Source organism: Sceloporus occidentalis, unplaced genomic scaffold, assembly GCF_023333645.1.
Source record: "Sceloporus occidentalis isolate IW3139 unplaced genomic scaffold, rSceOcc1.0.p SCAF_4, whole genome shotgun sequence".
NCBI lineage: Eukaryota > Metazoa > Chordata > Lepidosauria > Squamata > Phrynosomatidae > Sceloporus > Sceloporus occidentalis.
Genome location: NW_028316984.1, coordinates 99,197,890 through 99,225,795, shown reverse-complemented (window position 1 = coordinate 99,225,795; position 27,906 = coordinate 99,197,890). Strand labels below are relative to the sequence as shown.

The window sequence follows — 27,906 nt, the reverse complement described above, 5'->3', positions numbered from 1 at the left end:
ACTATTCCTTCTCACTTATTTAGGGAGATGGGATAAGGAACATTTAATCTAGCCTTTTTGCTTCTAGCCAGAAAGTGGATAAAGAGAAATTCAAAGAGTAAGACCTGGGGTTACCTGTTAGGAAATAAGCTAAGTAAGTAAATACATAGATCCTCTGAATAGTCTTTGTTAGTTTTAAAATCAACAATTTTGAATGATATGTGAAACCAATAAGGAAATGCAGATAAAGTATGGTTTTTATATGATAGTTAAGCTAATCCTGTCATACATCTTCCTACATGTTAAGTTCCCTGTTTTCCACACTTAAGGGTAATACAACATCTTGGTCTTGGGCAAAGCAACCTATGTATGTTCACATAGAAGTAGTAAGTCCCACTATATTAGATAGGACTTCTTTCTGGCTAAGCTATGGATAGAATTAGAGACTTAATACGTCAATTGAAAACAAATTATTGAGGATTAAACAGGATAGCTGCTTGAAAGAACATATACATGGTTTATGAGTTGATTCTTTAATAGCAACTAATATTAGCCATCGATTACAGAATAATAAACTACATGGACAACTAGCCTTTAATTATTGCAGTTTGCAAGAGCCATCCTTTTTCAACTTTCCTAGAAGAATTTAACTTTGCTTTCTCTGGAGATCATTGGAGGATTCAGAAAAGAAAAACAGGGAAATGACACACTTAAACATTGATATGAATGCTTCTTGGAGATATTCCCCCTCATTGGTTCTTTCATTTTATGAAAAGTGGCACTCTGCAGAAAAAATACTCTCATGCCTAGAGTAGGACAAAATCCATGGCTACTGAGTGCAGACTGGCCAAGGTTCATTAGAGAAGTTAGATTCCCATCTGCTTGCCCATTTTACTAAGGGCATCACTGATGATGTCAAGTTCATGACGTAGTTCATTCACTGCATTCACAATGCCCCTTGTGTCCCTCAGGAGCTGAATGCTTTGTGTATATGGATTATAACTCACACCAAAGGGGCGTTTGATGGTCTTCGCAAATTCTCTGTTTGGATAGAGAAGAAGAAAAAATACATTTTGATAAAAAGAAGGTTAAACCTTTTCAGTGTAACTTTCAACCTATTATCTCTCTTTGCAAGCTGGAACAGCAATATCTTGATAATTGTTGTAGCTGAAGAGAAATTACACAGATTTGGCTGTTTCTGTCTCTTTAGGAAAGAGTCAGTTTCACAATGGAAAAATGCATGCTGGTGTGATGATGGCCATGGATGATCCAGAGATAAAAATCCAGGAATGAGGGAAATCCAGTGGAGCATAGGTTAGAGTTTATGAGGCATTAGATGTTGGTAGGCTTAATAAATAAAGGGATCCAGGATGAAGTTAACTATTCCAAACTATAATTACTCCAAACTATCTATCTAAAATTGTTTCTGACTCCAAATTGTATCTAAATAAAATTAAAAGATGGTATTTGTTGTCATGTCCTCACAACATCACTGCGGTTTTTTATTATTTATTGGATTTATATCCTGCCTTTCTCCCAAAATGGGATTCACCATGGCTTACAATAATTTAAAAAGGATACAACTAAACCATTAATTATCAAAATTAAAAAATAATTAAATAATACTAATATTAAAATGTAACAGTTAAAAACACCAACTGGAGTAAGGTAACAGAGCTATACGACATGAAAGGGACTCCAGTAAGCCCCCCAAATTACTCTGATACTCTATTTAGTTTAAACAGTAGTAGCAATTATATAGTGCTGTTGTACAGACCCTTGGTATTTGCTGGGGTTTGGTCCTAGGTCTGACCATGGATACCAAAATCTGTGGATATTCATGTAGCATTAAATACAGTGGAGAATAAAATGGTGACCTTTATATAAAATGGCAAAACCAAGGTTTGCTTTTTGGAATTTATATATATTTTTGAATATTTTTGAGCCATGGATGCTTGAATCCATGGATAAAGAATCTGTGGATATGGAGAGCTGACTGTATATCTCCCATACACTGGCCAGCATCCTGTTAATGACATATGCAAGTGTAAGTCAAAACTACACCTGCATATGCCTATTTTTGGTTGCTGCAGAAGCTGGCATTATCCTCCACAACAACTAGAATCCTCCCTCAAACTCACTGCTGTACAATAATAGTTGCCTCCCACAGTCCTTCCATTACTGGTGGATGATGTCACCAGTCTACCTCTGGCTAGGGGGACATAGGCAGACACTCTTCTCCAATTCCCACCCCCCTCCGCTCTCCACCAGCAACAGAATGGCAGAGAGGTGCAGTGAGGGGTTGAGAGGAGAGAATGTAGTTTCACCTGCAGAACCTTTATGCTACACTGTACATTACAGGAACTCAGCCATTACAATAACCCTGTTAGATGGGTGAGTATTATTTTTTCCCATTAGAGAAGGATGTTGAGGTTGAGAAACTTAGCATGTGCAGAAGTCACCCCCTATCTCAATGGATGTGAGGAGAATCTTTTTCTTTTTTATGTATTTATTTTCAGGGATTGTTGGTACAGTTGGCTCTTTCAATCGTCTGCAAATCATCACACCCCATATTATTAAATGGTGGTGACATGAATGCAGACACACTGAAGTGTGCACGTTCATATTACCATCATACAATAATATACAATAATAATATGAGGAACAATCATTTGTGTTTTTTCATACCATTGGGAGGGGGTGTCCTGGAATCAAACTTCCACAAATCTGTAAGACACACTGTATATGTAACCATCTTTCAGTCTCTCAGCTGCATTTAACAAATTACCTCATCTTTTCTTTTGCATCTTCAAAGCTTTCAGAAATGAAGTAAACTTCCTGGAATGTTGTAATCATGCATTCTTGCTTGCAAGTGACATTTGGATCAAAAGGCTTGACTTTGGCATTTCCAGATAGAGCATGCTGGTTATTAGACAAAACAAAACAGCAATGATAAGTTTTTTCATATATCGGGGACCTCATCAACAAACCTCCACAGGTGGCAAGTGGCTTAAAATAATAAAATTATATTATAACCAGACTCTGTCTTTTAAGGATTATTTCTACCAATTGGTTTAATCTTCAAAGTGGTTTACTCTTCAAGAAACTATATGCTTGCAGAGCTTTCGTCCACCATTTCTATGAAAACCAACCTAAAGCATCATGCTAGATTTCAAGAAATTATAATCTCTGTCTACTCTATCCAATCACTATTGGTTACAATTTCATAAGACAGTCAAGGTGCTTTAAGAAAGAAAGAAAAAAATAAAGACCATGCAGGGAGAAAACACAGGACGGTTACCAGTTAAAGATTCCATCTGCTATACCTCTTGAAAAATTCCATTAATGAAGGAGGTGATAAAAGCATGACAGAAGCACCCAGTTTGCAATTTGATGATTGATGATTCATTCAATAAGGAGAATGCTGCAAGAATGTAACTTCTTCAAGACTGAACAACCTTTACCTTATGGTCATACTTTAGCTTCCTGCCCATCATGTTAGTTGGGCACCATCTATTTTATGTTGCAGCTCAATCATTTGAGCCACCCACATGACTCTTGAGCAAACCTGCTTCTGTTCAGTTCCCAGAGATGTGCTCTGAATCCAGATTGGTAGCTGTAAGTGGGACCTCACCTTACTCAAAATTTTAAAGGATCCGTGCAAAGTTCTGAACTCTATCCCACAGAGAGGTTCGGCATCTTGGATGTCTCCTTTAAAGTTTACAGTCTTGAGTGAGTTAACTGAACTTCTGACATGGAAACCACCAGACCCCACTGAATTTTGGTCAAAGACCAGACCCATTACTAAACACCTTGAATTGAGTCTGATTTATTGTTTGGTTTTTAAACCAAACAAACTATTTTTGGGTTTTTTTGGTTCTCATGGGCCAATTTCAGTTAATAATCTGGCCATAATCAGATAGGCAACTTGAAGCAAAAAGTTCTCCCTGGATCTTTAAAAAACTACTTAAAATCCTCCTGCTCCTGGTTTGAAGACTGTTTTTGTGCTTACCTTCAGTTCACTGATAGAAGAGAGCAGGCCAGCTCCATAGGCTCTTAGCCGACCTTCTTGTTTGCATAAGCCAAACTCCACAGTGAAAAAGTAGCACTGGAAAGTAAGAGAGTGGAAATGAAGGAAGACAATGACCCATTGTAGGGGTGTCAGATTGCAAACTGGAGAGGGTTCCTGTGCCTTTAATGACTGTGTAGAAGAGAATTTCAGCAGGTGTTGTGTGCCACAGAACCAGGTAACAAGCAAGGGCTGAAATGTCCTTGTCAATGCAACCTTTAAAGGTACAGGAACCGTGTCCAGTTTTTATTCTGGCAACCCTAATCAACAGAAATGCAAGACAGTGACACTCAAGCAGCAAGTGTTTTCTCTTTTCTTAAATGCAAAGTAACAAAAAAATGTAAGCCTCCTGCCAAACAAAGGTGCCACGTCTTTCTGCTTTTGACTGGGATGAGGTGTTTCCTTCTAAATAAGGCTCTTATAGCTCATTTCTTTGAATACATCATCAACCATAGGCATTTTTTTTTAAATGGTACTGGAGAGATTCCTAGAACCCTCTAAACTCCCTATTCACCCCGAAAGAATTATGACACTGCATCATTTGAAGGCCGTTGTATCTTGTCTCACAATGGGCCCTTTTGCAGCGCACAGTTATACCACCTTACCTGCCATTGCAACATCCTATGGAATCTTGGGATTTGTAGTTTAGGAAAGTATGCTCAGAATTCTCAGCAAGAAAGCTCTGCTGCTTCACAAAACTAAAACCCCAGATTTCCATATGAAGCGATCATGACAAAGTGGAATGATAGTGCTATAACACTTAACACTACACTGTCATAATGCTATTATTCCACTTTTACTGCTACAACTGCCTCCTGTGGGGTCCCAAGATTTGTAGTTGAGGGTGGGGCAATATGAAAGGGCCCCAGAAACCAGACATTTCCTTCAAACGAAATACAGGCAAGGTATTTTTCTCAGTCTTGAGGGGGAAGGTAGTATGTCAGATGCATTTTTAGGAAGTCAGTAATAAAAATTTTACACTGAAATTTTCAACTTTTTCCAATTTAGCTTAATTTAGAGGAGGTGTGGCTGTTGCCTTTCTCCCTACCCTTCCTATCTCCCATTCCTTACTCACTATGTAGACATCCAAGAACATGGGAAGGACATGCAAAGAAAGCCATCAATTCCTTAGTTTTTCATCTACAAACTCTTTTAGGGATACAGCAGATTGCTGGGCTGAGACTGGGCAATGCTAGAAGGGCCCTGAATATTGTCCTAATAGCCAGGCAGATTCAAAAGTATGAAGGCTGTGACACACTGGGATGTCCATACTCCTCACAACCCTAATAACCCATCAATTCCGGGAAAATCTTAATGAAGAAAGAAAAGTAACCTTTGCAAAGCTGATTTCAATAAAAAAAACAGCAGCTCTTGGAGGTCTCTCATTCATAGGAGTGACATAAGTCACAGCCAATTTAATGGCAAATAACAGCAGTCATTACACACACAACACACCATTCTTATTGCTGGATTATATGATCACACAGGACATAAGGTCTGACAGAAGAACTAGGCTTTGCTTTTCCTATGACAGATTAACACAGCTGCTCATGTCAAGGGGGCAGTTTTGTACTATGGGATTCTCTTTGAATGATAACAAGAATGCCCTGGGGCATTTTAATGACAAATTTCTTTTGACATAGTTAAATTCATTAGGATTTATCGGTTTCAGAAACATCAAATGATGTGGAAGGTCAGATGGGATACATAAGGCCAAAGTAAGGTAGAATTGGACTGAAGGAAAAACTATCTTTAACCTGGGGGGGGGGGGGTTGGAAACTGCAGAGGTCGCTAAAATGAGTACCCAGACTGTTGGGGGCAAATTAGCTTACTTGCTAATTAGCTTACTTGCTGTTCACCGCTATGATTTTTGGAATAGCGGTATATAAATAAAACTAATTAATTAATTATTATTATTATTATTATTATTATTATTATCTCAGAAATCTCAAGAAAGAGCAGATTAAACATTTCAAGAAAATATGTTCGCCAGCTAACTGGCACTTGCTACTAATAACAATAACAATCTGAAATGAAATGGAAAGGTTCAACATGAATTCTTTTATCTGGCATTTGCTTAGTAATTGTTAAGTATGGCTTTATGACTGCTATTTAATGATTAGCTAATACTGTACATATCTAGTATGTTCCTGTGATTTGCTACCTGTTGTTGTATGTTGTTGCTTGGTAGATATTCCAAACCTGCTACAAATGGTACAATGTACATTTGCTTTGGTGCCACATTGCTCAGTTTGAATGTTGGACATCTAGACTCTAATGTCATTAAATACAACACTGTCTTCAGTTCACAAATGCCTTCATCCTTGAACCATAAATGAGACAATTTCCCCTGGTACAAATTAATCTCGTTCAAATCAGTGGATCTTAAAGGAAGTTAATTTGCCTGTATCACATAGTCCCTCAGCACAGTGTTCATGTCTGCGGTTTAAATAATGTTCAGGCTTTGTTTTATAACATTTTAAAAATACTTAGAGTTGCTAAGAGGGATGTATAACATGGAAACACTGCAGTATTACTGGAATAGAGGAATGAATTGCACTGAGCAGCCTCTTCTACTTACAGTTGCCAGCTTCTGAACAGCTTCGTCAGATGCTCCAAGTGATGCTAAGCCAATTTCCTGAGAGAACTGAGCAAAACTGGGTTCAGCCAAAAGAGGAACATGGCCCAACAGTTCATGACACGTGTCACTGGAAAGCGGGGGAAACAAAATAACATTGAACCAAGCAGACAGTTTCTTGAATTCGCCCCTTTTCACTCGCTGCTCCTCACTCCTGGAACCTTCTTCCCCCGCGAGCAAGAGCCATCACTTCTTTAACCAGCTTCAAAATGGAGTTGAAGACTATCCTATTCAGGGCAGCGTTCCCAGACATTGCATAATTGTCACTTGCTATTTGATGTTCTTTTGTTGTCTGTTTTATTGAATCATTTCCTGTATTGCTATGTATTTTATATGTAGTATTATCCTACTAGAGAGGCCCCTTCCCCACCACCACTCCCTTTGCGTCGTGTCTTTTTAGATTGTAAGCCTGAGGGCAGGGAACCGTCCAATTAAAAGATTGTATGTACAGCGCTGTGTAAATTTACAGCACTTTATAAATAAAGGATAATAATAATAATAATAATAATAATAATAATAATAATAATAGAAGTTGCTATGTGAAAATAATCCCATCTAATACAATGAGGCAAGAGCCCTAGTGGCACAGCGGTTAAATGCTTGTACTGCAGCCACTCACTCACAAACCATAAGGTTGTGAGTTCAGTACTAGCCAAGGGCTCAGGCTTGACTCAGGCTTGCATCCTTCTGAGGTCACTAAAAGGAGTACCCAGATTGTTGGCGGCATTTATCTTACTGTTGTAAACAGCTTAGAGACTGTTTAGGTGGTATGAAGTGGTAATTAAATGAAGCTGCTATTGCTAGTAGCTGCCAACAGTATGAAAGAGTTGTCATCATAAGCAAAACAAAATCCTCCAAACAAGGTATGGCGCCTTAGTATGCATGTGGATTGTGGAAATTGTAATCTAGAACATCTGCAGGACCAAAGATTCACAACACTGGGGCAAATACATTGAGAGAGAGAGAGAAACCTGCATGGGTTACATCCCACTTTATTCTTTTGCCAATAAATGTATTTGTACAAAAGTTTAGACTGAGGAAAAGATTAAACAATTTTATCAAAAGCTAGTTCATACGGTTAAATCATCTGGCCATTTCTCCAGATTATGACATGTAAAACATCCATCTCATGTAAACATCCATCTCAAGCAGGGATACAGTTAAGGGTGGTGGTGAGGGCATTGTCCCCCATAAGAATTCTGCCCCTTCAATGAAATTTTCCTTCAGTTGCAAAATTTCTAGTATTACAGAGAGTGACACACTGACAATTGTTCACACCTGGAACTCTTCTATTTGCTGTGTTCACATCCACATGGTAATTTTACACACACACACACTTTTCCCTGAACACCTGAAATGCTCAATTCAAGTTTTATGTTACTGCAAAGTAAGAAATTTGGAGTGTGAAGGAAAATTTCATTGAGGGGGTTAGAATTCTTCTTTAGGGGAGGAATGTCTTCCTCCCTCCCCAATCCCCCCCCCCCCCCCGCAATAACTACACCCTTGATCTCAAGACATCCTGCAGACAACATCCAGTCAGGTTTTTGTTCTCTTCCTCTATATCTGATTTTTATCACTTTACTTGATGAATTCTGGAGATCTTGAAAGTTTGTACAGATAGCCATGCCCTTTTGGTACCCTAAAAAATATTACAGGTTGAGTCTCCCTTAGCTGAAATGCTTGGGACAAGAGGTGCTTTGGATTTTGAGTTTTTCTGGATTTTGGAATACCTGTATTTGCCCATATCTACATAATGAAATATCTTGGAGATGGAGTACAAGTCTAAACACAAAATTAAATTGTATTTCATGTACACATACCCTGAAGGTAACTTTATACAGTATTTGTAATAATTTTGTGCATGAAACAAAGTTTGTGTACAATGAACCATCAGAAAGCAAAGGTGTCGCTATCTCAGCCAGCCATGAAAAAAAGTTTTGGTTTTTGGTATATTTTGGATTTTGGAATTCCAGAGAAGAGAGATGCAATCTGTACAGTAATACAGATTTCGTGGTTGTTGTTTTTTTCTTATGGCCAACATGGCTGCCTCTCTAAGTATAGGTCTTGCTTGCATGGTATTTCCAATCTCAATAGGCAAAACTGAAGAATATGAATAAAGAACCCTTATTATGTACAGTATTACATATTACAGTGGGCCCTTGATATCCACTGGGATTTAGTTCCAGGATTCCCTATTCATAACAAAATCTGTGGATGTTCAAGTCCCATTAAATACAATGGCATTGTAAAATTGTGCCTCTTAAAATCAAGGTTTGCTTTTTAGAATGTGTGTGTGTGTGCGCGCGCATGTGCATGCGTGCAGATGTGTGTATTTCAAGCCATGGATGTTTAAATCTGTGGATAAAAAAATCCATGGATATATAGCCGACTGTACTATATTTCAGAATATGTGAAGTACAGTCCATGGGCCATTTTACAGGGACTCCAAAGATAAACCAAATTCCTGCCAATGCCTTTTAAGGGGTATGTGGGGTATTTTGCCATATTTCACTCACCCCAGGCCAATTTAGATTCCAGATAGACCTTTTTTAAAAAAGAAAGAAAACAGGAATTGACTTCTGCTCTCTTCCTGTTGTTGAAAAAATGGGACTGCCCTGGGTCTAAACACCCCCATGCATGCCCCAAGAAATCATTTGAGGACAAAAATAATTTTTTATTATTTTGGTGCAAGGATACCGGGGGATGTGGCTATCCAGCATCTCCTGAGGGGCTAATGTTTCCCCTCAGCCTTCCACAGTTGAACACCCCACTATATGTTTTTTTATTATATTTATTTAATTAATTATTTAATTTATATCCTGCCTTCCTCCCAGAATGAGATTTATATATTATATTTGCACTGTGGCAGGAATGGGAGTTATGAACATGCTCCTTCAACATACAGATAATCAGGCTAGGCAAGTATGTGAACCAGCTGGGCGCATAGGAAAAAGGCAAGGAAAATAACTACAGTCATTATTCAGAATAAGGATTTTAAAAAATACATTGCTTACGGTTCTGGTGTGTAAAGAGGGTCCGAGCTATGCCTAACATACTGAGTGCAGTGAAATACTCTGAATGCTAAACCTGCCAAGAAATCTCTGGGAGACAGGTATCCGGCAACCGGGCGGATTGTAAATCCAGTGCGCTCTGCAAAACCAAATGAAAGTTAACAGTTAACCTCTGGTTGCAGAGGCTTTAGAGAGAGCCAGACTAAGAAATAATTGTATTATTCAACATCAGTAAATTTAGTAGATAAATATCCTGCCAGATCTGCTCAGAGAATGTTCTGTATCCAGAATTTTCCACACACATAGATCTTTAACCTCTTGTTTTTCAGAGCTGTAATGTAATGCAAATATGTGTAACCTATACCCACACACTTATAGCCTACATACCATCATTTCCTATGCCACTTATAGGCAGCTCCCAACAGCATGCTCCTGGAGGAAACGTGGCTCTCATGCTGCATCCACATGGCAGAAGTATTCCAGTTTGACACCACTTTAACTGTCATGGCTCAATGCTATGGAATTTTGGGAATTGTAGTTTTGGGAGACATTTAACTTTCTCTGTCAGAGAGCTCTGGTGCCACAAGAAAATACAATTCACAGAATTCCATAGCATTGAGCCATGGCAGTTGTCAAACTGGATTATTTCTTTAGTGCGGATGCAGCCTCAGTTAACAGGTTAGAAATATTACCTTTTCTGGACAATAACTCTCAGAATTTTCCATCCACTCTGACCATAGCCTGTGCTGGCTGGGTGATTCTGGAAGCTGAAGTCCAAAACAGTAATGTTTCAAAGCTCTGCCCTAAAAAAAGTTACTTGCTCTTTTTGTAACTGTAGCTTGCCTCAAGAAAAAAAATGATCCAACAGATCTCTTTCCCCATTACCTTTAAGAAAACGTGATACATCCTCCAGCTGGGGTATATTGTCTTCTCGGTACCCACACTGTTTAGTTAGCAAAGGTAGGTTTTTAAGATATTCTCTGCAGGCATGGCTTGGGTAGAGCTTATGGAGCTCTCGGAATACAGTACCCCAAGTCTTGATCTCCTCCTCAGTGAATTCAATTTTTGGAATTGGGTCACCACTGTAACAGGAAGTCAGAATAAGGAATTAACTTTCATTGTAAAAAATTATCAGAGCAAAAAAAAAGAAAGAAAACCCAGCTTTACCAAATATTTCCTCTTTCTAGTACTTCCTGCTGACTGTTGTTTGTGAATTTGGATCACCCAGTGGTTGGACACACACACACACACACACACACACACACAGAGAGAGAGAGAGAGAGAGAGAGTCTCTCTTTTTCTATTCCTAATACAGTGGTGTCACTAGGGGTGCAAGGGGTTCAGACCGCACCAGGTGGCACCACTTCTCCTCAGACATCTGCATTTGGGCATAAATGGGCTGAGGCATTCGCCTGTATCTCTTTAAAATGTTGAAGAGATGGTGGGAGTGGGGTGAGACTCTGTCGGAGGAAAAAGGAGAGGCTCCAGAGTTTTTTAAAAAAATAACATTTCAATTTTTAATATTTTAATATATATATTTTAAAAAATTAAATTATTTTAAAATATCACATTTTACCAAATTTTCGCTTTAACCACATGAAACTATGAATATATAAAGAGTTTATTTTGTGTGTATGATACCGTAATTTAAAGGTATAAATTTAATGTTGCTAGAGGTTTATGTCACAGTGGCTTAGTGGTTAAGATGCCAATTTTGACATTTGGAAGATCAGAAGGTTGACAATTCGAGGCCCAAGTGCTGCATTATGGGGTGCACTCCTGTCACTACTCCCAGCTTCTGTCAACCTAACAGTTTGAAAGCATGCAAATGCAAGTAGATAAACAGGCACCACTTCAGTGGGAAGGTAACAACATTTGGTGCAATTATGGTGGCCCCATGACCACCAGAGCAGTCCTCAGACAATGCTGACTCTTTGGCTTATTAACAGAGATGAGGACTGCCCCCTTCATTTGGTTACAACTAGACAGCCATGTCACAGGACTAACTTTACCTTTTTTATGTCATAACTATTATCATTATATTCAGTGATATATGGGAATTACGATTTATAAGTAAAGTATTCTGTATGGTGTGGTATGGGAGGAGATCAGTGGAGGGGGGGAGGATGATACCATGAGTTACCACACCGGGTAACCCTAGTGATGCCAGTGTACTAATATAACATTTAAGAAATACATTGATGATCAATATCCCTCCACTCTTGAGGCATGGATTTGTTTCAATCTGTTGACACTCTGTGTGAGTTTCTGCACTGTCACCTCCTTAACAATTAAGCATTTTAAAGAGCTAGGAATATTGAAATTCATTTTGCCAGATCTGGCATTACATTACCAAAGGCAAGAAACTAATCAACACCTACCAAGAGGTGCCTGTAACTTGGGGAGGAACTTCAAAGTGGGTTAACGTGATTTAAGTCCAAATCGCTTTTTGCAAATTATGTCAGCCTGATCTTTTGGCATCATGAAGTCACTTTTCATTTAGAGATAGCTAGTCTCTGTCAAAATGCATCAAAAAAGAAATTTTCTACTCCAGCTGTAGCAATTTTCAAATAGATTGTCATGTTAGTCTGCTGCAGTATAAAAAGGACACTGGAGAATCTAGTGGAACCTTTAGGCATGAAGATTTATGGATTTCCATCCATTTCTTCATGGAGTACAATGTTGAAGTGTCAGGTGCTATATACACAGTTACATAATTATGGGAGGGTGGATTCTCCCCTTTTCCCACTTTAAGAATACAGATAAACATTTCCAAGAAACCACTGTGTTTCTCAGAAGATTTTGAAATTCATTTTTAGAGCAGTTTGATATCTCTTTCCTGGCTTCCACCCTTGTAAATTTGGTGCATTAATTAGCATTCTCTGCTGGAGAACTCTAGTCCACACATCTTGAAGAACACCACTACTGCTCTCTATGGTTGTTATTTACCATCATGTTGGTTTCAATTTATGGAGGCCCTGTAAATGGGAGACCTCCATGAGCCATCCGCAGCTCTGTTCAGGTCTGGTAAAGCAGATGCACTCTTAAACTAGTACCTGATGGGAAGAGGGGATACTATTTAATGGGCAGTAAATGTAGAAGAATCACTTCAGTTTATGTAGATGACCATCTTGCACAGAACTGAGTCACACAACCTGCCAAGGATAGGAATTTAAATGGTTTTTGCTACGTTTGGTAGACAAAACTGCCAGGATGTGAATGGGAGTGGGGCCCGCTGTTCCTGTGCTAAAAAGAACTGGCTTGCCTTCATGCTCTGGGATCAACATAATACATAAGGCCCCAATATTTTCTCCTCCAAATTTCCCAGACCCTATTCAAAGTTGCTGTTCCTAGCAAGATCATGTTGGAAACACTGACACGTACTGTTTGTGATTCATAGCCAGGTCTGCAAAATACTTCCGTCTTTTGCGGTAAACATTGTCTTTGAAACCCTAATAAGGAAATTAAAAGAAAAATCACAGGTCAGTCTTTGTGATTAACATGTTTCATTTGCCAAAAGCAAGCAAAAAGTCTCTGTTCTGCCAAAACAACTTTGGAGGAGATCAGAAGCATTCAGTGCAGGTTAATGCAGCCAACAGAAAAATGCTAGCTTGTTTTAGAACATTGTTAGGTACATATACTCCTCTAGTGAAGAAGAAATCAAACACAAACTTCACTGCATAAAGGCCACTGAAAATGAATGAATGGGAACTATGCAAGAGCAAGGTGGCCCCAATGTATTCTTGGCTCTTGGAATCATCTTTGGACCCATTTACTTCCACAGAGTGAACAGTGTTAATTTAATGGCTCTGTTTGTCAGTTCACTTATGTAGGTTAAACTAGAGTTAGGGGGAAAGCATCGGTTTATTTTCTGTCAGCATCTTCTCCTTTGCAACCATCTTTAGGTTTTCTTCAAGGGAATGTTCATTAGAAGTTATATGCTGCATTGCATAAAGGGAAGTCAAAGTCATAACAGTGATTATCAAAATGGGGTCCTTTGACTTTTTATGGAGTTGGATACATTTTCTACAAGCCTCTGCCCCACGTATCTTCAAAGCATGCTGTTATAGCTAAGCCCTAGATATTTTCTTTGTGACTTGAATGTTTTATATTTTATTATACTTAATATGTAATGAAGTTTGACAGCGGAGTGAAAAAATAATGTATGCAAAGTAAATTTACCATAAATAAATGTTTCAAGGTGATCTTTAAAATATTGGGGAACAAATATTAATCAAAATTTACTCACTGGATGATCTGCATCTAGCTCAGATCCATACATCAGAACACGGTTTGCACATTTATCCAGATCTGAGATCTTCTTAGGAAACCAAGGGATATTTTCCATATCTAGAAAATGGATGGAACCCAGATTATTAAGTTTTTAAAAAATTAGTTAATAAAAAAGGAACTGTTCTTACAAGCAACTTTGACAACCACAAATGAAATCTTGCTGGTAAGGAGTTATTGGCAAAAGAATGAGAAAACATATTCCTATCTGACATGTGCACAACACTGAGCACTTCCTACAGTCTTAAAAATAACTTTGCCCTGTTATTTCCCTTACAACTTATGTTATAATTGCATTAATCCTCCACTTCAACTCTTTCTCTCCCAGACGTTGTACATGTATGCAAGAAAAGAGGTAGCAGGACTATAATGGTAGGCAATGCAATCCTAAGCATATTTACCTACACAGCATCAGAGAAAGCGATTGCCCTAACTATAAAATGGCCCTATAAACCAATACAACATATGTAACACACTCATGGAACAAAAACATTTGAAAGGACCAAAAAGGACACTAAAGGACAGCTATCGAAATCTAAATGCAGGGATGAATTAGCATAATTGCTCTGCCAGAAAAAAGAAGTTTTACCAGCTCACTCCAAACATATTTTTACAAGCTCTGTATTAAGAAATTGTATAATTTTCCTGTATTACAGCTGTTTGCTTACATGTAACTGGATAGGCTACTACACGTGCTGAAGGGATAAATATGATCATGTAAAATTAAGTAGAAATGCAGAGCTGTGGAAGTGAAAAGGAACCTAGAGGACATGGAGGGGGGGGAGGTCAAGTGTAAAAACATCTGGGGTTCTTGTACCTTTTATAGTGCATCAGAAGAGGGAATTTCAGCAGATGTTGCATGCATGACAAGCTGCACTACTGAAATTCCCTCTTCTGCTCTCTTCTGCATCTGAGCACCTAAACCCAAATAAATCTAGCTTTCTTCCCTAAGATATGGATCTCTATTAAGTCTTCTGTTAATTAAACTCTGGCGCGTTACAAACCGCCCAGAAGGGGCGGTCTCGCGCCGCTGCCGATTGCAGCGTCCAGGAACCGCAGCCAAACGGCGCAGCTCCTGGACGCTGCAAAGAAGTAGCACGAAAATCGTGCTCCTTCCTGCGCCCCAGAAGAGATGCCGCAAGTGCCGAAGTGCACACTCATGGCGTCATTTCTGGGGCGCGACGTGCGGACGCAGTGCGTCCCCTATGTCAAGATGGCGGCGGCCGTGTGGAACGGCCGCTGCCATTTCGTATGGACTCAGTCCATGCTAGGGTTAGAAGCGTCTAGAAGAGACACCCCTTTCTAACCCTAGCACGTCTGTAACGGGCCTGTGTTCCACTTTAATGCTGCACATTATACTCATCAGAACCTGTCTTCTACCACTCATACTAATCCAAATTTTAGTATGACATAACCTGTCATCAAGCCTACCAAGGTCTTTGCCCACCAAAGAGCAGCATAATGAGGCAATTCAGATCACCCAGGCAAGGAAGTCAATCCACATGTTACAGAAAATAGGAAGAAATTCTTGGGAACTAGTTGGGAGCTTAAGCTATGGGAACTTTCATTTCCTAATATAGTGATAAGATAGTTATGTATCTATTATAGGCTGCAACCCTAAACACATGCAGATCAATTTTGGGTTAAAGCCCAGTGAAAACAACAGGCTGTAGGCATGCCCTATTTTTCATTGGACTGCATTTGAAATTGTTCTTGAACACCTCTCGCTGTCCTTTCCAAGAAATACACTGGTAGAAAATACCAAAGAATGTTCTGCCTAGAAGAGAAAAATTAGAAGTTTCTTTGAAAGGGAAAAAAATCGAATATAACAAATATTGGCTCACTACCACATTTTTAAAATATATGTGAATTGCTAATTTCTTACCTTCTGTCTTACCATCTTCCTGCACAGTGAAATTGTCTGTTGGGTTCACAGACACAACGTTGGCATGGGATTTCAATAGATGGAAGATCTCATCTAGCTGCTCTCTATCACTGTCACATGCTACAAAGATCTCAAATTCTGAATTTCGTCTTTTGGATTTTCGTGATTCTATGTGCACTAGATTCACATGTTTTTCCTGGGGGATGAAACCACTTTGGTTACAATTTTTCAACAGCATCTGAGAATCAAATGTTGTGCTTTTCCACTCTTCCTCTTACATTTCTTCAGTCAAACATATTTATATAGGTATTACTTTACAAATCAGTGTACAAAAAATCTACAATATGAGTTCACCTATCTCCATAGTAAACATAACCTTATAATATTATGCATGATCAACATAATAATTAATATATATGAACAAATAATATTTGCTCTTGATCTCAGTTTCAGAGATAATGTGAAGCTATAGTTTCTCAGTAGTTAAACAGGCCATGGTGAATTTCATGCTTCTGTACTCTCCCATCTCTCCTTCCTCCTTATCCGTCAGAAGAGGACATTGGAGGGATCTACTTCTGGTTTGACTTCCAGTCTGGAATGGAACAGGTGAAGACAGCTGGAGTTGGGGTTCGACTCCTGCCAGGCAAACCTCAAGGCAAGCAAGACTCTCAATGAAATCTATAGCCGTAAGGTGTTCCCCTAGTTGAGGGGCACAATAATTAGTTGCATATCTGCCCCAGTGGTGCAATTTTGGTCGCAGGGAAGCAGACAGGGACAGAGAAGGTATTTTTTCCTCCTCCATCAAGCCCACAAACCTCCAGACCTTCTGGAGACTGAATCTGAAAAAGATTTAAAGAAAGTGAGTACTATTGAATAGGTAACCCATACAAATGCAGTGCTGTGCCCTTGAACTGTAAAAAAAAAAAAGCCTATTTAAAGAGGCAGAAGAAAAAGTGACTGAGTCGCCTTGGGATAGAAAGAGAAAGATCTATTTTTTCTGGATTCTATGTTTCGAGGAGAGAAGACTTGGACGGGGAGGTGGATAAAAGAAGAAGATTGTTCAGATTGGTTGATGTGAAAAAGGTATAATGACTGCGTGATTTGCGGAGGTGCAAAAAATAAGCTTTTCATCAGACAGTTCTTTTTTGCTTTTGCTTTTTTGTGTCTGTTCGTTTTTGGTATTTTGGTGTTTTGTTTTGTTTTTTCCCTTTTTTCCTATGATTGTTACTTTTTCATTTTTTATTTTTGTTATTTTGTTCTGCTTTTTTGTGTTACATTTATATTTTAATTGGATGTTAGTTTTTCCTCCCTTTCTTCTGTTTTGATTAGTTTTTTTCCCCTTTCTTCTGTTTTGACTGGAATGAGCTCTGCAGCATGAATCTCAGACCTTGAAAACACAGAAAACATACTGGAAGAGTTGGTGGAGCTGTAAGACCTTGGTTTTTATTTTTGTTTTTGAGTTATTTTTTCTACTTTATTCTTCAATGTATTTTCTTCTACTACTTCTGGTTTTAAATGATCAGAATTGCTAACCATAGATGTCCATCAATTGTGATTTATTTAAACTATGGTTTGTAAACAAACCAGGTTCTAGAATCACAGTCTGATTCTGGTTTGTTCTCACTAACCATGATGAACACAAATCACAATTCACCAAGTGTGACTGCTGTAGGGAATTGTGATTGTTAAACATCAAAGGAGTGAGCATCCCATTCACTCCTTGTAGATATGAAAGAGGAATGGAGAAAAGCACAGGAGACTCACTATAGCCATGTTGATGAACCAGTTGCATGCATGCCCAATCTGGCATGTGAAACCATCTGAGCAGGCATGCAGCCAGGGATGCCTAGGTCAGGGAGCCGGAGGGGCAGGGAGGCACACGTGGCCACCCGAGTTCTTTGCCACAGCCCTGAGGAATGGTACTCAGCCCTTCTGTCAAGAAGCCCCACCCCTTCCTCCCAGAAGCCCTGTACTTTTGCAGGGACCTGCACCCCCTGGCCAAACAGCCCTCAGGTTGCCATATTTCTCTTCCACAAAACTGGGACAAAATTTAGGGGGGAATGTAGGGCAAATGTAGGACAAATGTAGGACATTCAAGAAAAATGGAGGACACAACCAACTAAAAACCAAAGACATTACTAAAAATACAATTAATCCACATATAAATGTCTTCAGGCTCATCTCAGTCAGCTGGCAGAGGCCTCAAATGTGGCTGCTGCACCAGGAAGGCCTGCTGCATTGGATGTCTTGGGGCTTGGCCAAGTAATAGAAAAGTAGAGGGGGACAGGAGAGAGGAGGAGACAATGACACTACATGACTGCGCAATCCTAGAACTGCCAGGATTAGCATTATACTAGTAGTGTTATTGTTGTTGTTGTTGTTGTTGTTGTTGTTGTGTGCCTTCAAGTCATCTCCGACTTATGATTACCCTAAGGAGAACCTATCATGGCCACCCTCTGAAGCTGAGTGAACATGACTTGCCCAAGTTCACACAGCGGGTTTCCATGGCTGATCCAGGATTCGAATCCTGATCTCAAGAGTCCTAGCCCAGTGCTCAAGCCAATATTGGCTCAAGCCAATGGCTCTGTTGGGTTTTTCTGTCAGACAAACCAATCTTCCAGAACAAGGCAGCAACAAGAGGGAAATGGTGTCATGTAATAGGTACTGCCAAAGGTACTATTACCAAACTTCTATGGCAGTTTAAAAGCAGTATATGATAAATTCATAACAGCTGGATTTGAGCCTTAGAACTGCTACCACACTGCAGGATTAATGCAATTCAACACTATATTAACTGTCGTGGGTAAATGCCTTAGAATTATGGGATCTGCAGTTTTGTGAAATGTTTAGCTTTCTCTGTCAGGGAGTTCTAGTGGCACAACAAACTACAAATCCCAGGTTTCCATAAAATGGAGCCATGACAGTTAAAGGTTTGTCAAATTGCATTAATTCTGCTTTGTGGCAGCAGCCCAGATTAAAACTCCCAGAATCAAGCATCCAGCATAAAATCATAGAATCACAGAATCGTAGAGTTGGAAGTGACCACAAGGGCCATCCAGTCCAACCCCCTGCCATGCAGGAACCCTCAGTCAAAGCATCCCTGACAGATGGCCATCAAGCCTCTGTTTAAAGACCTCTAAGGAAGGGGACTCCACTATACTCCGAGGGAGTGTGTTCCACTGTCGAATAGCCCTGCTGCATTGGATGTCTTGTCAGTAAGTTCCTCCTAATGTTGATGTGGAACCTCTTTTCCTGCAGCTTGCATTCATTGTTCCAGGTCCTGTTCTCTGGAGCAGCAGAAAACATGCTTGCTCCCTCCTCAATGGTCATTCTGGCTGAGGGATTCAAGGAGTTAGATTCAAAAAAATTTCCCCAAGCTCAAATGTGAAACAAAAACAGTTTTTTGATTTCAGTTTCTGCTACAAAAAGTGCAGTTCTTCAAATGACTCTGGCCCTCCATCTATTTATGCTCATACAAAATTTGCTGAAGCTTTTAAGAGACAAAACAAAAGCATAATAAAAGAGCAAACACATTATGCTAGCTGTTACTACCTTCACTATGCTTGCAGAAACTGATTACCTGAAAGAGTTTTAGAGCTTTGACAAGTCCTCCAACTTCATTATTTAAGGAGAATATGACCGCAGTTTTACTCCTTTCAGATGAATTGTCCTTGTTTTCCTTGTTGTCTTCATTCATACTGTAGTTTGACTTGTAGATCTAAAAATGATTAGTAAGGCAATTAATGCTAATTAATTCATAGTGGTACAGAATTTTTCTTAGCAAATAAGACTGAATATCAAATGTGTACAACCGCTGATCAGTTCAAACGAATTTTGCATAGTAGTACTTCCCATTGGTCGCTGCCCAGTGACAACTGTCATTACTTTTGGCATATGATTCCTAAAAGTCTCTGCCTTTCCTTACACAAACAGTCCACTTTCATTTCAAGGAAACATGCATCTCATTCAGTTGGCTTTGGACTGCAGACTGCAGACTCATAATTAGGTCTGACCTGATGACTTTTTAAAACATTTCCCCAAAACACACGAAAAATGACACTGAAATTGGGTATTCATCCAACATTCAAGAGACACTTCTGTGGCAAACACATAAAAAATATACAGATTGGTCCTAGAAAAGTGACATGGGCACATTGAATTAACCACATGTTAATTCCTTCTCATTGAAATAAATAATGGGTGTAATTCTATTCCTATCTAGAACAGGCAACTGTGGAGGATAAAGGGGCTACATAAACTCTCAATGAGACCCTGGGGGCACATCTTTATGCACCAAAAATATTTTCTTTTTGTCTCCAAATACCCTCCAGGGGATATGGGGATATGTTTTAGGGACTTCTTGGAACCCTAGAGGACATTTTGGGCTATCTAGGGGCAAACATTGTTTTGAAATATTTCACAAATTTTCATTTTGACAACAGGGGAAGTCCAGACACGTGAAAAAGCATTCTCAACTTCCTAGAGATTATATTTTGGTGTTTTCAAGCAAAACGTTTTGAAAACAATACCCATGAATACACTACTCTGGAGGTAACAGAAATGGCCATTGGGGCTGCACTTGGCCCACCCCTGATCTAGGAGTAAACCCCACTGAATTCAGTGTGATTTATTCTCCTGTAAATGAGTATAGGACTGTGGCTTTAAAGTCCAATTCTGCCCCTATTTACCAAGTAGGAAGCTACACTGAGCTCAGTAGGTGTTTACTCCAAAGCAAATGTTATGGAATATCAGAATGATTGGATACATCATGCCTTCTCATGATTCAAAACATTTGGGAGCTTGATCACTTTATACATAAACTTCAATTTTTGCAGTTCTTTCCATTTCCATATATACACAGACATTGTCTTATGTATGTACTCAGTTTAAAAATGGCTTTCCTTCCATTTTATCTCACAGCATCATTAACACACACACACACACACACACACACACACACACACACTATATGACATTTTCCATTTCATCTCTGAAGCCCCCTTATAGCTTACTCCTCTCTGTGGATATTTAGATGTAATGTATATTTCAAGGTAAAATATGAAACCATAATCCAATTCCTCTTCCCAGTTAGAGTTGCTGTTGTTCTGTGCCTTCAAGTCATTTCCAACTTATGGCCAACTCTAAGGCGAACCTATCATGGGGTTTTCTTGGCAAGTTTCTTCAGAGCGGGTTTGCCATGGCCATCCTCTGAAGCTGAGACAGTGTGACTTGCCCAGAGTCACCTTGTGGATTTCATGGCTTTTCATGGCAGAGCTGGGATTTAAACCCTTTTCTCCAGTCATAGGCTAACACTCAAATGATTACACCACACTGTTGGAATCAATGATATTTACAGTGTTGGCCTACTATTCACCAACTGATTCAAAATAGACCCAGGAAAGCACAAACAAAGGAGTGGTGCCAGGTTCAGAATAATATTCACAGTTTGAAAAGGGAAAGGAAATTAAGACTTCAGTCCTATGCACACTTGACAGTGAGCTCTAATGAACAAAGATTACCATCTGAGTAAACAAGCCTAGACTTAATGCTATAAAACCCCTATCCTTCAAGAGCTACATTAATTAGAATGAGAGCAAGTCTCCCCCTTTCTAATTAATATATAAACATATATTATCAGTCGTCTGCAAATATGGAATAAAAGTAGACTTCAGCTCCTGTTCTTTGAGGCTTAGCATTTTCCCCACATACTGCACAATTCCTTTTTAAAAGTTAGATTTATAAATGGGTATTTTTGTTTCTTTTTCTAGAAATGGTGGGGGGAGAGACAGCAAGGTACAAAAGCAATGTACTGTATAAGCAGATGGTGCGTGATAGGGTTATCCTTTTTAAAAAGGCCCATCCTTTAGTGCCTCTATCAGGCATTAGGAATTGGTAAGGCTCATTTCCATTCTGAGAAGAGCTGCTTCTGCTAATTTCCGCAGGCCAGGCTGCTGTTAACAAGGCACAAGAGCACATAAGATTGTTTAGTTTGGTCATTTAGCACCCAACTCAAGCTATCAGCTGGTCTTTATTGTACTAATGACATGTTTAGTATGTTAGTATATTATTATTTTAGCATTTAACATCTTATAGGGTTGTATTTTATCATTGATTTTTGATTATATATGTCTGATATCCCACTCTTTGGTGAAAGGGGCATTATAAATAAACATTATTAGTGGCATGCAAGCTTCTTGCAGTTCTGGTTTCTACAAAGTAGTGCATAACTGGAAGCAGAGAAAGCAGGTGTCAAAATAGCAAGCATCATGTTGTCTTGCTTCAGCCAGCCCACTAGGCACTCAGCCCAGTCCACAATGATTCTGCAGTCTGTTCCACCACCCATATAGCCAGAATATGCAGAATCACCTCAAATATGTATGTCCTGCATGTGTTCTAAGCACAGGCTTTTTCCAGAAGTACAGCTACTTTTCCAGTGAATTTTCTCCATAGATAAGAGACAAAACCGCAGAGTAAACCAGGCTGTACAAAGCAACAACCAGCTTCCCTTTTTACAGAATGCTAGAACATGGTCAGCTATCTCACAACTTACAGAAGTTATGTTTGTGTCTACAACAATCAAACTTTGTACAACTATTATGACCATTGCCATAAAGTATCCATATTCACATTCTGTGTGAAGAATTCTGAGGAACTCAAAGGCCTGCTTACTATTATTATTATTATTATTATTATTATTATTATTATTATTACACTTTATTTATAAAGTGCTGTAAATTTGCACAACACTATTGTTACTTAATAATGTGATATGCCACAAAATACAAATCAAACGCATGCACCCACCCACATAAGAACTTTATTTTGTATTTACCTGCTCATCTGAGCTTGTATTAAAAAAAACTGTGCCCCTCTTTTGTCCTTTTCATTACTCTTTACAATCATCCTTAAACTGATACATATCACCACATCTTCCTGACATGCCCATGTGTGTGTGTGTGTCCACAGTGCTTCATGCCTCTGATGAAGTGGGCTGTAGTGCACAATAGCCTGCGTTAGATATCACTTTCCCCCACTTACTCTCAAAGGAGCTATTTGATTCCTTTCCGTCTTTTTATACTAAAACAGACTAATCTGGTTGTGACAAGTAATTATGTTGTTAATGGGGAAATAATACATGCAAAAGAGCCATTTTATGTTTAAATCCAGTGAAGTAGCTAAATAATTGCAAAAAACACAAAAAGACTGTGTGCTTTACTGTAGTGTATGTCTATGAAAATTTACACTCAAATAAATGTATTGCTCTTCTAGATCCCCAATACACTGAATTTAATGTATAATTTGTATTAAGAGACCAAACCAAGCAAAACTAGGTTTAAATAGCTGGCCACATAATTTTATCTCTCTCCTACACTTTTGCATTTCTTCTGTAAGGCTGTTGCCTCATTCTGCCTAATGGTAGATCCAGCCCTGCAGCATAGATTTTGACTGACTAAAGAAACCCTCCAGCAAACTATTTAATTTAAAGCAGAAGCTTGGAGGTTAATTTACTCATCAACAGTACCCCCATCTTTTTAATCTCCTTGAAATCTCAAGGAGAGGATGTTCAAACTGCTGACATCAACAGCAAGTTCAGCAAAGGTAAATCTCCTTCTTACCTTCTAAGCCAGGCTTCCCAGCCAGCACCGTCTCCTACAAGTTCCTATGGCACTGTGAAACCTTAACAATCCCAGCTCATTCTGGATCCCAGGACCACCACAGTGTGTAGCAGACTATAGCTATAAATACAGCTCTTAGCAGTTTCCCTCGTTCTCAAGTGAACAGACTGTTTCAAATGGCTGCTTGGAATAACAGTTTGGATGGTGGTTAAGTATGTTCTCCATGCTTTTTATGTAAACAGAGGTGGCAGGAATCTTCCGTGTCATTAGAGTGGGGCATCTGCCTTGGGTTTTAGCTCAAATTTTACATGAAATAGTTCAAATTTTAAAGACACAGAGCCTATTTGGGAGATAGAGTTCAACACCTTAAATGGCCACTTATGACTAAGATCCAGCACAGATTCCCTGTCCACAGAAGCCACCAGCTGCCTCTGAACAGGGAAAGTGGAATTCAAATATGTTAAATAAGTACCACTCACTGGGAGTGCTTGAGTGAATCTGGATCCCAGAAGATGTTTTCTTGGCCTCTCAGTTGCAGACTTTGTCCTAAAGAAGCATGGCATTTGATCCAATAGAACTAGCAGAATTCCCAAGGGGTTAGGTGCCAAAGTGGTCTTCCATCTTTCACTCACTCCTCTGAATTACATTTTGGGGGGACTAACTGCTGAATAATAGAATGTATTTATTTGATTTGGTGTGTCAATCCAGGCCAAAAGGATCACTGGGCTGCTAGGTAGGTAGCGGGACTGCACAAGATGGCATGAATATAGTAATAATACAACAAAGATAGATAAAGAGCAAAACAGAGAAGTTAAAATTATTAGTGCAGAAAGGCTTAAAACACTGAACTCTATAATTGGGAGGGCTTAAATTATAGCTGTGTAGGCAAAGTTCATAATATAATAAGTAATTGGAAGAACTGCCTGAGGAAATATCTTTTGTTTGTTGTTGTCTGCCTTCAAGTCATTTTGACTTATGGCAACCCTAAGGTGCCCCTATCATGGGGATTTCTTGGCAAACGCTGTTCAGAGGAAGTTTGCCATTGCCTTCCTCTGAGACTGAGAGCATGTGACTTGCCCAAATCTACCCAATGGGTTTCATCACTGAGTGGGGAATCGAATCCTGGTTTCCAGAGGTGCAGTTCAGTACTCAAACCATTACACCACAGTGGCTCTAATATCCTTTGTACCCTCTTACATTACAAAAATACCAGGTGATCTTGTGTAATAGATAAGACAGCAGATTTTAGACAAACTGAAGAAAGGATTCCTTCATAAAGCAGGTAACCTTCAAGTAGGGAACCTTGTAGTGTTGGATGGGATAATGGCTGCCATGATAAATCACTAACTACAAACAATGATGGTACCCCTTCCTCCAAGAGCAGCCTCCATCAATAAATGTAGTTATCATAATCAGATGTTGAAGATTATCCTCAGGCAATGGGTGGCTCTTCATTTCTTAGCAGACCAGCTATAGTGGTTCTTAAAAACCTGTAGGCCATTTATCGCATACCATCTACAGTGGGACCTTGTTATCCGCTGGGGTTTGGTCCCAAGATCCCCCGTGGATAACAAAATCCATGGATGCTTAAGTCCCATTAAATATAATGACATAGCAAAATGGTGTTCCTTATAAAACATGGAAAATCAAGGTTTGATATTTGAAATTTATACTTTTCTTCAACATTTTCAAACCTTGGATTCTTTAATCCGTGTATAAAAAATCCGTGTATAAGAACGGCCGACTGTATAATAAGTACACTCCAGGGAGTGGTAGAAAGTTGTCATGGATAGGCAGATGAGCACAAGCAGCAATGCAGCTGGTGGCTTCCATGTCAATTAGGTGGTGAATCCATCTTTAATCTGAGTGTCAAAGGAATTGTCCAAGGTGCTGAACCTATTTGGGGGCACCTTGACTAACTCAGGCTAAAACCTGGGTTGGATTCAGCAATTCAATCACATAGAAACCAGCAGCTTCTAGTGATTGGCTGTGAGGGAGGGGGTGAACTGGCAGAGAAGGCATTGAAAGAATCAGAAAACAAGTCTGAAAAAGGCCTGGAGAGCTACATATTGGAGGCACTCTGATGTAAGAGTGCCCATCTGTGTCATCCTGCAAAGATGCCTCTGTCAGTTCACTGTACTGCACTGGGGACAAGTCAGGGACTGCACAATTTACTGGTGCTCCCTGAAGGTCCACAACTCTGCAGGAATAAGTCTGCACAGCTGACTGCCCACAGTGATATCCAGGAATCTATCCAAGAATCAGGACAGGTATGTCCCTTTCCCCTGCACCCATACTCTTTATTGCATAGGTCTCCACACTCCTAACTCTGTACTGTCTGCCTTGTTAGGAAACAGGTAAATGGGTGTGCATCCAAAATCATCCAGATGGTATGAACAGTTAGGTTAAATAGGCTTTACACTTTCCAACTGCACAGAGCTCTGTGTATCTGGGCTAGTTTGGTAATTCCTTATTTCAGTGTTTTCACAAGCAGTGCTGCAAAGAACACTGGAGGAGCCTCACTTGTTAATATGTATTTTAAAAGGAAGAGATCTGGGTGCAAGTAAGAAGCATGGCTGTTGAAACAGGGGGGGAAAGCAGTGGGGGCAATTTTGTATCATCAATAAAAATAAACTAATTTCAGCAGAAACCTTTGTGGACTACAGTCCAGTTTTTCACATGTATCTGAAGAAGTTAGCGAAATCATACAAAAGTTTATGCTGAAATAAATTGGCTAGTCTTAAAGGTTATACAAGACTCCTCCACAACCCCTTCCTCTTTTAAGTTGCTGAAAGAGACTAAATTGGAACAGGTCATCTCTTTCAAAAATCACTATCTTAAACTGCAGTTTTACCTTGGAATGACACACACAAAACAAAGCTGTCATAACTTGTGCAAAATACTTAGATGGTATAAACCATCAACAAGGAATCAAACATATTAACTTCCCAAAATCAGAAATGGGGGATTATTCAGACAACTTTATTTAGCTGCAGTTTCACTTAACTTCAAGAAAGGCTTTCTTCCTAGTGTGGATCTGACAGCAAATTAACACAATGAAAGGCAAACTCCTAGTTTTAGAAAGTTCCTGAAAGAGATGGAGGAATCAAAGGAAAGGGATCCAGAAAACCTATTACTGTTATTGTTAATGTTGTTGTTGTGTGCTTTCAAGTTTTTTCCACTCTAAGGCAAACCTATTATGGGTTTTTTTTGGTTTGCCATTGCATTCCCCTGAGGGTGAGAGAGTATGACTTGCCTAAGGTCACCCAATGGTTTTACATGGCTGAGAAGTAATTTGAAACCTGCTCTCTAGAGTCCTATTCCAACACTCAAACCACTACGCCACACTGACTCATGCTACTTCACTTCAAAAAAAGGCTTTCTTCCTAGTGTAGATCTGACTACAATTTTTTAAAAAAAACCTGAAAGGCAAACTCCTAGTTTTAGAAAGTTCCTGAAAAAGAAGGAGAAATCAAGGGAAAGGGCTCCAGAAAACCTATTACTATTACTGTCATTGTGGTGTGTCTTGAAGTCCTTTCTGACTTATGGCCACCCAAAGGCAAACCTATCATGAGAGTATTCTTGGCAAGATTTGTTCAGAGGAGGTTTGCCACTGTCTCCGAGGCTGAGAGTATGTGGCTTGCCCAAGGTTACCCAGTGGGTGTCATAAGGCTGAGTTGGGAACTCAACCCTGGTCTCCCCACTGGCACTCAAGTAAGAAATATATCTATTCAAAAGAGGAGAGGAATGATAATCATGATCATCATGATCATAATGATTATGATCATCATAATGATTATGATCATGATCATTTCAAGGCTAGCCTGCCTTTTCTTCCCCCAGCATTTGGGACTCCAGGAACCTACCTCATTGAGGACAGAGAGGGAGGAGAGGTTCCCCACCACATTGTTGAGCTGGTTCTCCTCAAAGCTGGCACTCATGGAGTCGAAAGATCTCCCTCTTCTGGGACCCTCCATGCGGCTGGAGTACATGATGATGGGGAACTGGCAGACTGCAAGAGGCTGGACAGGGCTGGCTGCTCTGCTTGCCAGCTTCCAGCCTCCTGGCTATTTATGGACAGGAGAAAGGCTGGGGTGGGGGGAGGAGAAAGAAAGCCTCTCCCCTTAATCTCCAGACCAGCAAGTGGAGAGGTAGTTGTGGGTGGGGAAGAGGCCACCTCATTTTGTCTTTTCTATTAGAGGGTAGAGCCCTGGCATGAGAAACTTGAGTCCCAGGGAGCCCCTGGCTCAGATTTTGTGCCTTATTTTGCAGCATCCAAGGTAGGGTGACCAGGTGTCTCTTGACTGCAAAGGAGAAGGACAAAGCACCACAAAAGAAAAAGAAAAAAGGAGGGCATGCCCAAGTCAAAAACTAAATTTCATCGAGACATTTATTTAAGAGCAATGGAGGGCATGCCC

At 39.6% G+C, this 27,906-nt stretch overlaps 1 protein-coding gene across 1 annotated transcript; it reads right to left on the bottom strand.

Annotated features, from left to right (window-relative positions):
* Window positions 1-252: 252 nt before the first annotated feature.
* Window positions 253-27,512, bottom strand: LOC149314407 (tryptophan 5-hydroxylase 1). The gene is made up of 11 exons (XM_089523451.1): window positions 27,355-27,512; window positions 19,453-19,590; window positions 15,873-16,068; window positions 13,947-14,047; window positions 13,082-13,149; window positions 10,583-10,779; window positions 9,701-9,836; window positions 6,630-6,756; window positions 3,992-4,087; window positions 2,768-2,901; window positions 253-1,020 (listed from the first exon to the last, which is right to left on the bottom strand). The coding sequence occupies exons 1-11, from the start codon at window positions 27,478-27,480 to the stop codon at window positions 846-848; spliced, it is 1,494 nt and encodes a 497-aa protein (XP_089379577.1). The 5' UTR covers window positions 27,481-27,512; the 3' UTR covers window positions 253-845.
* Window positions 27,513-27,906: the final 394 nt, after the last annotated feature.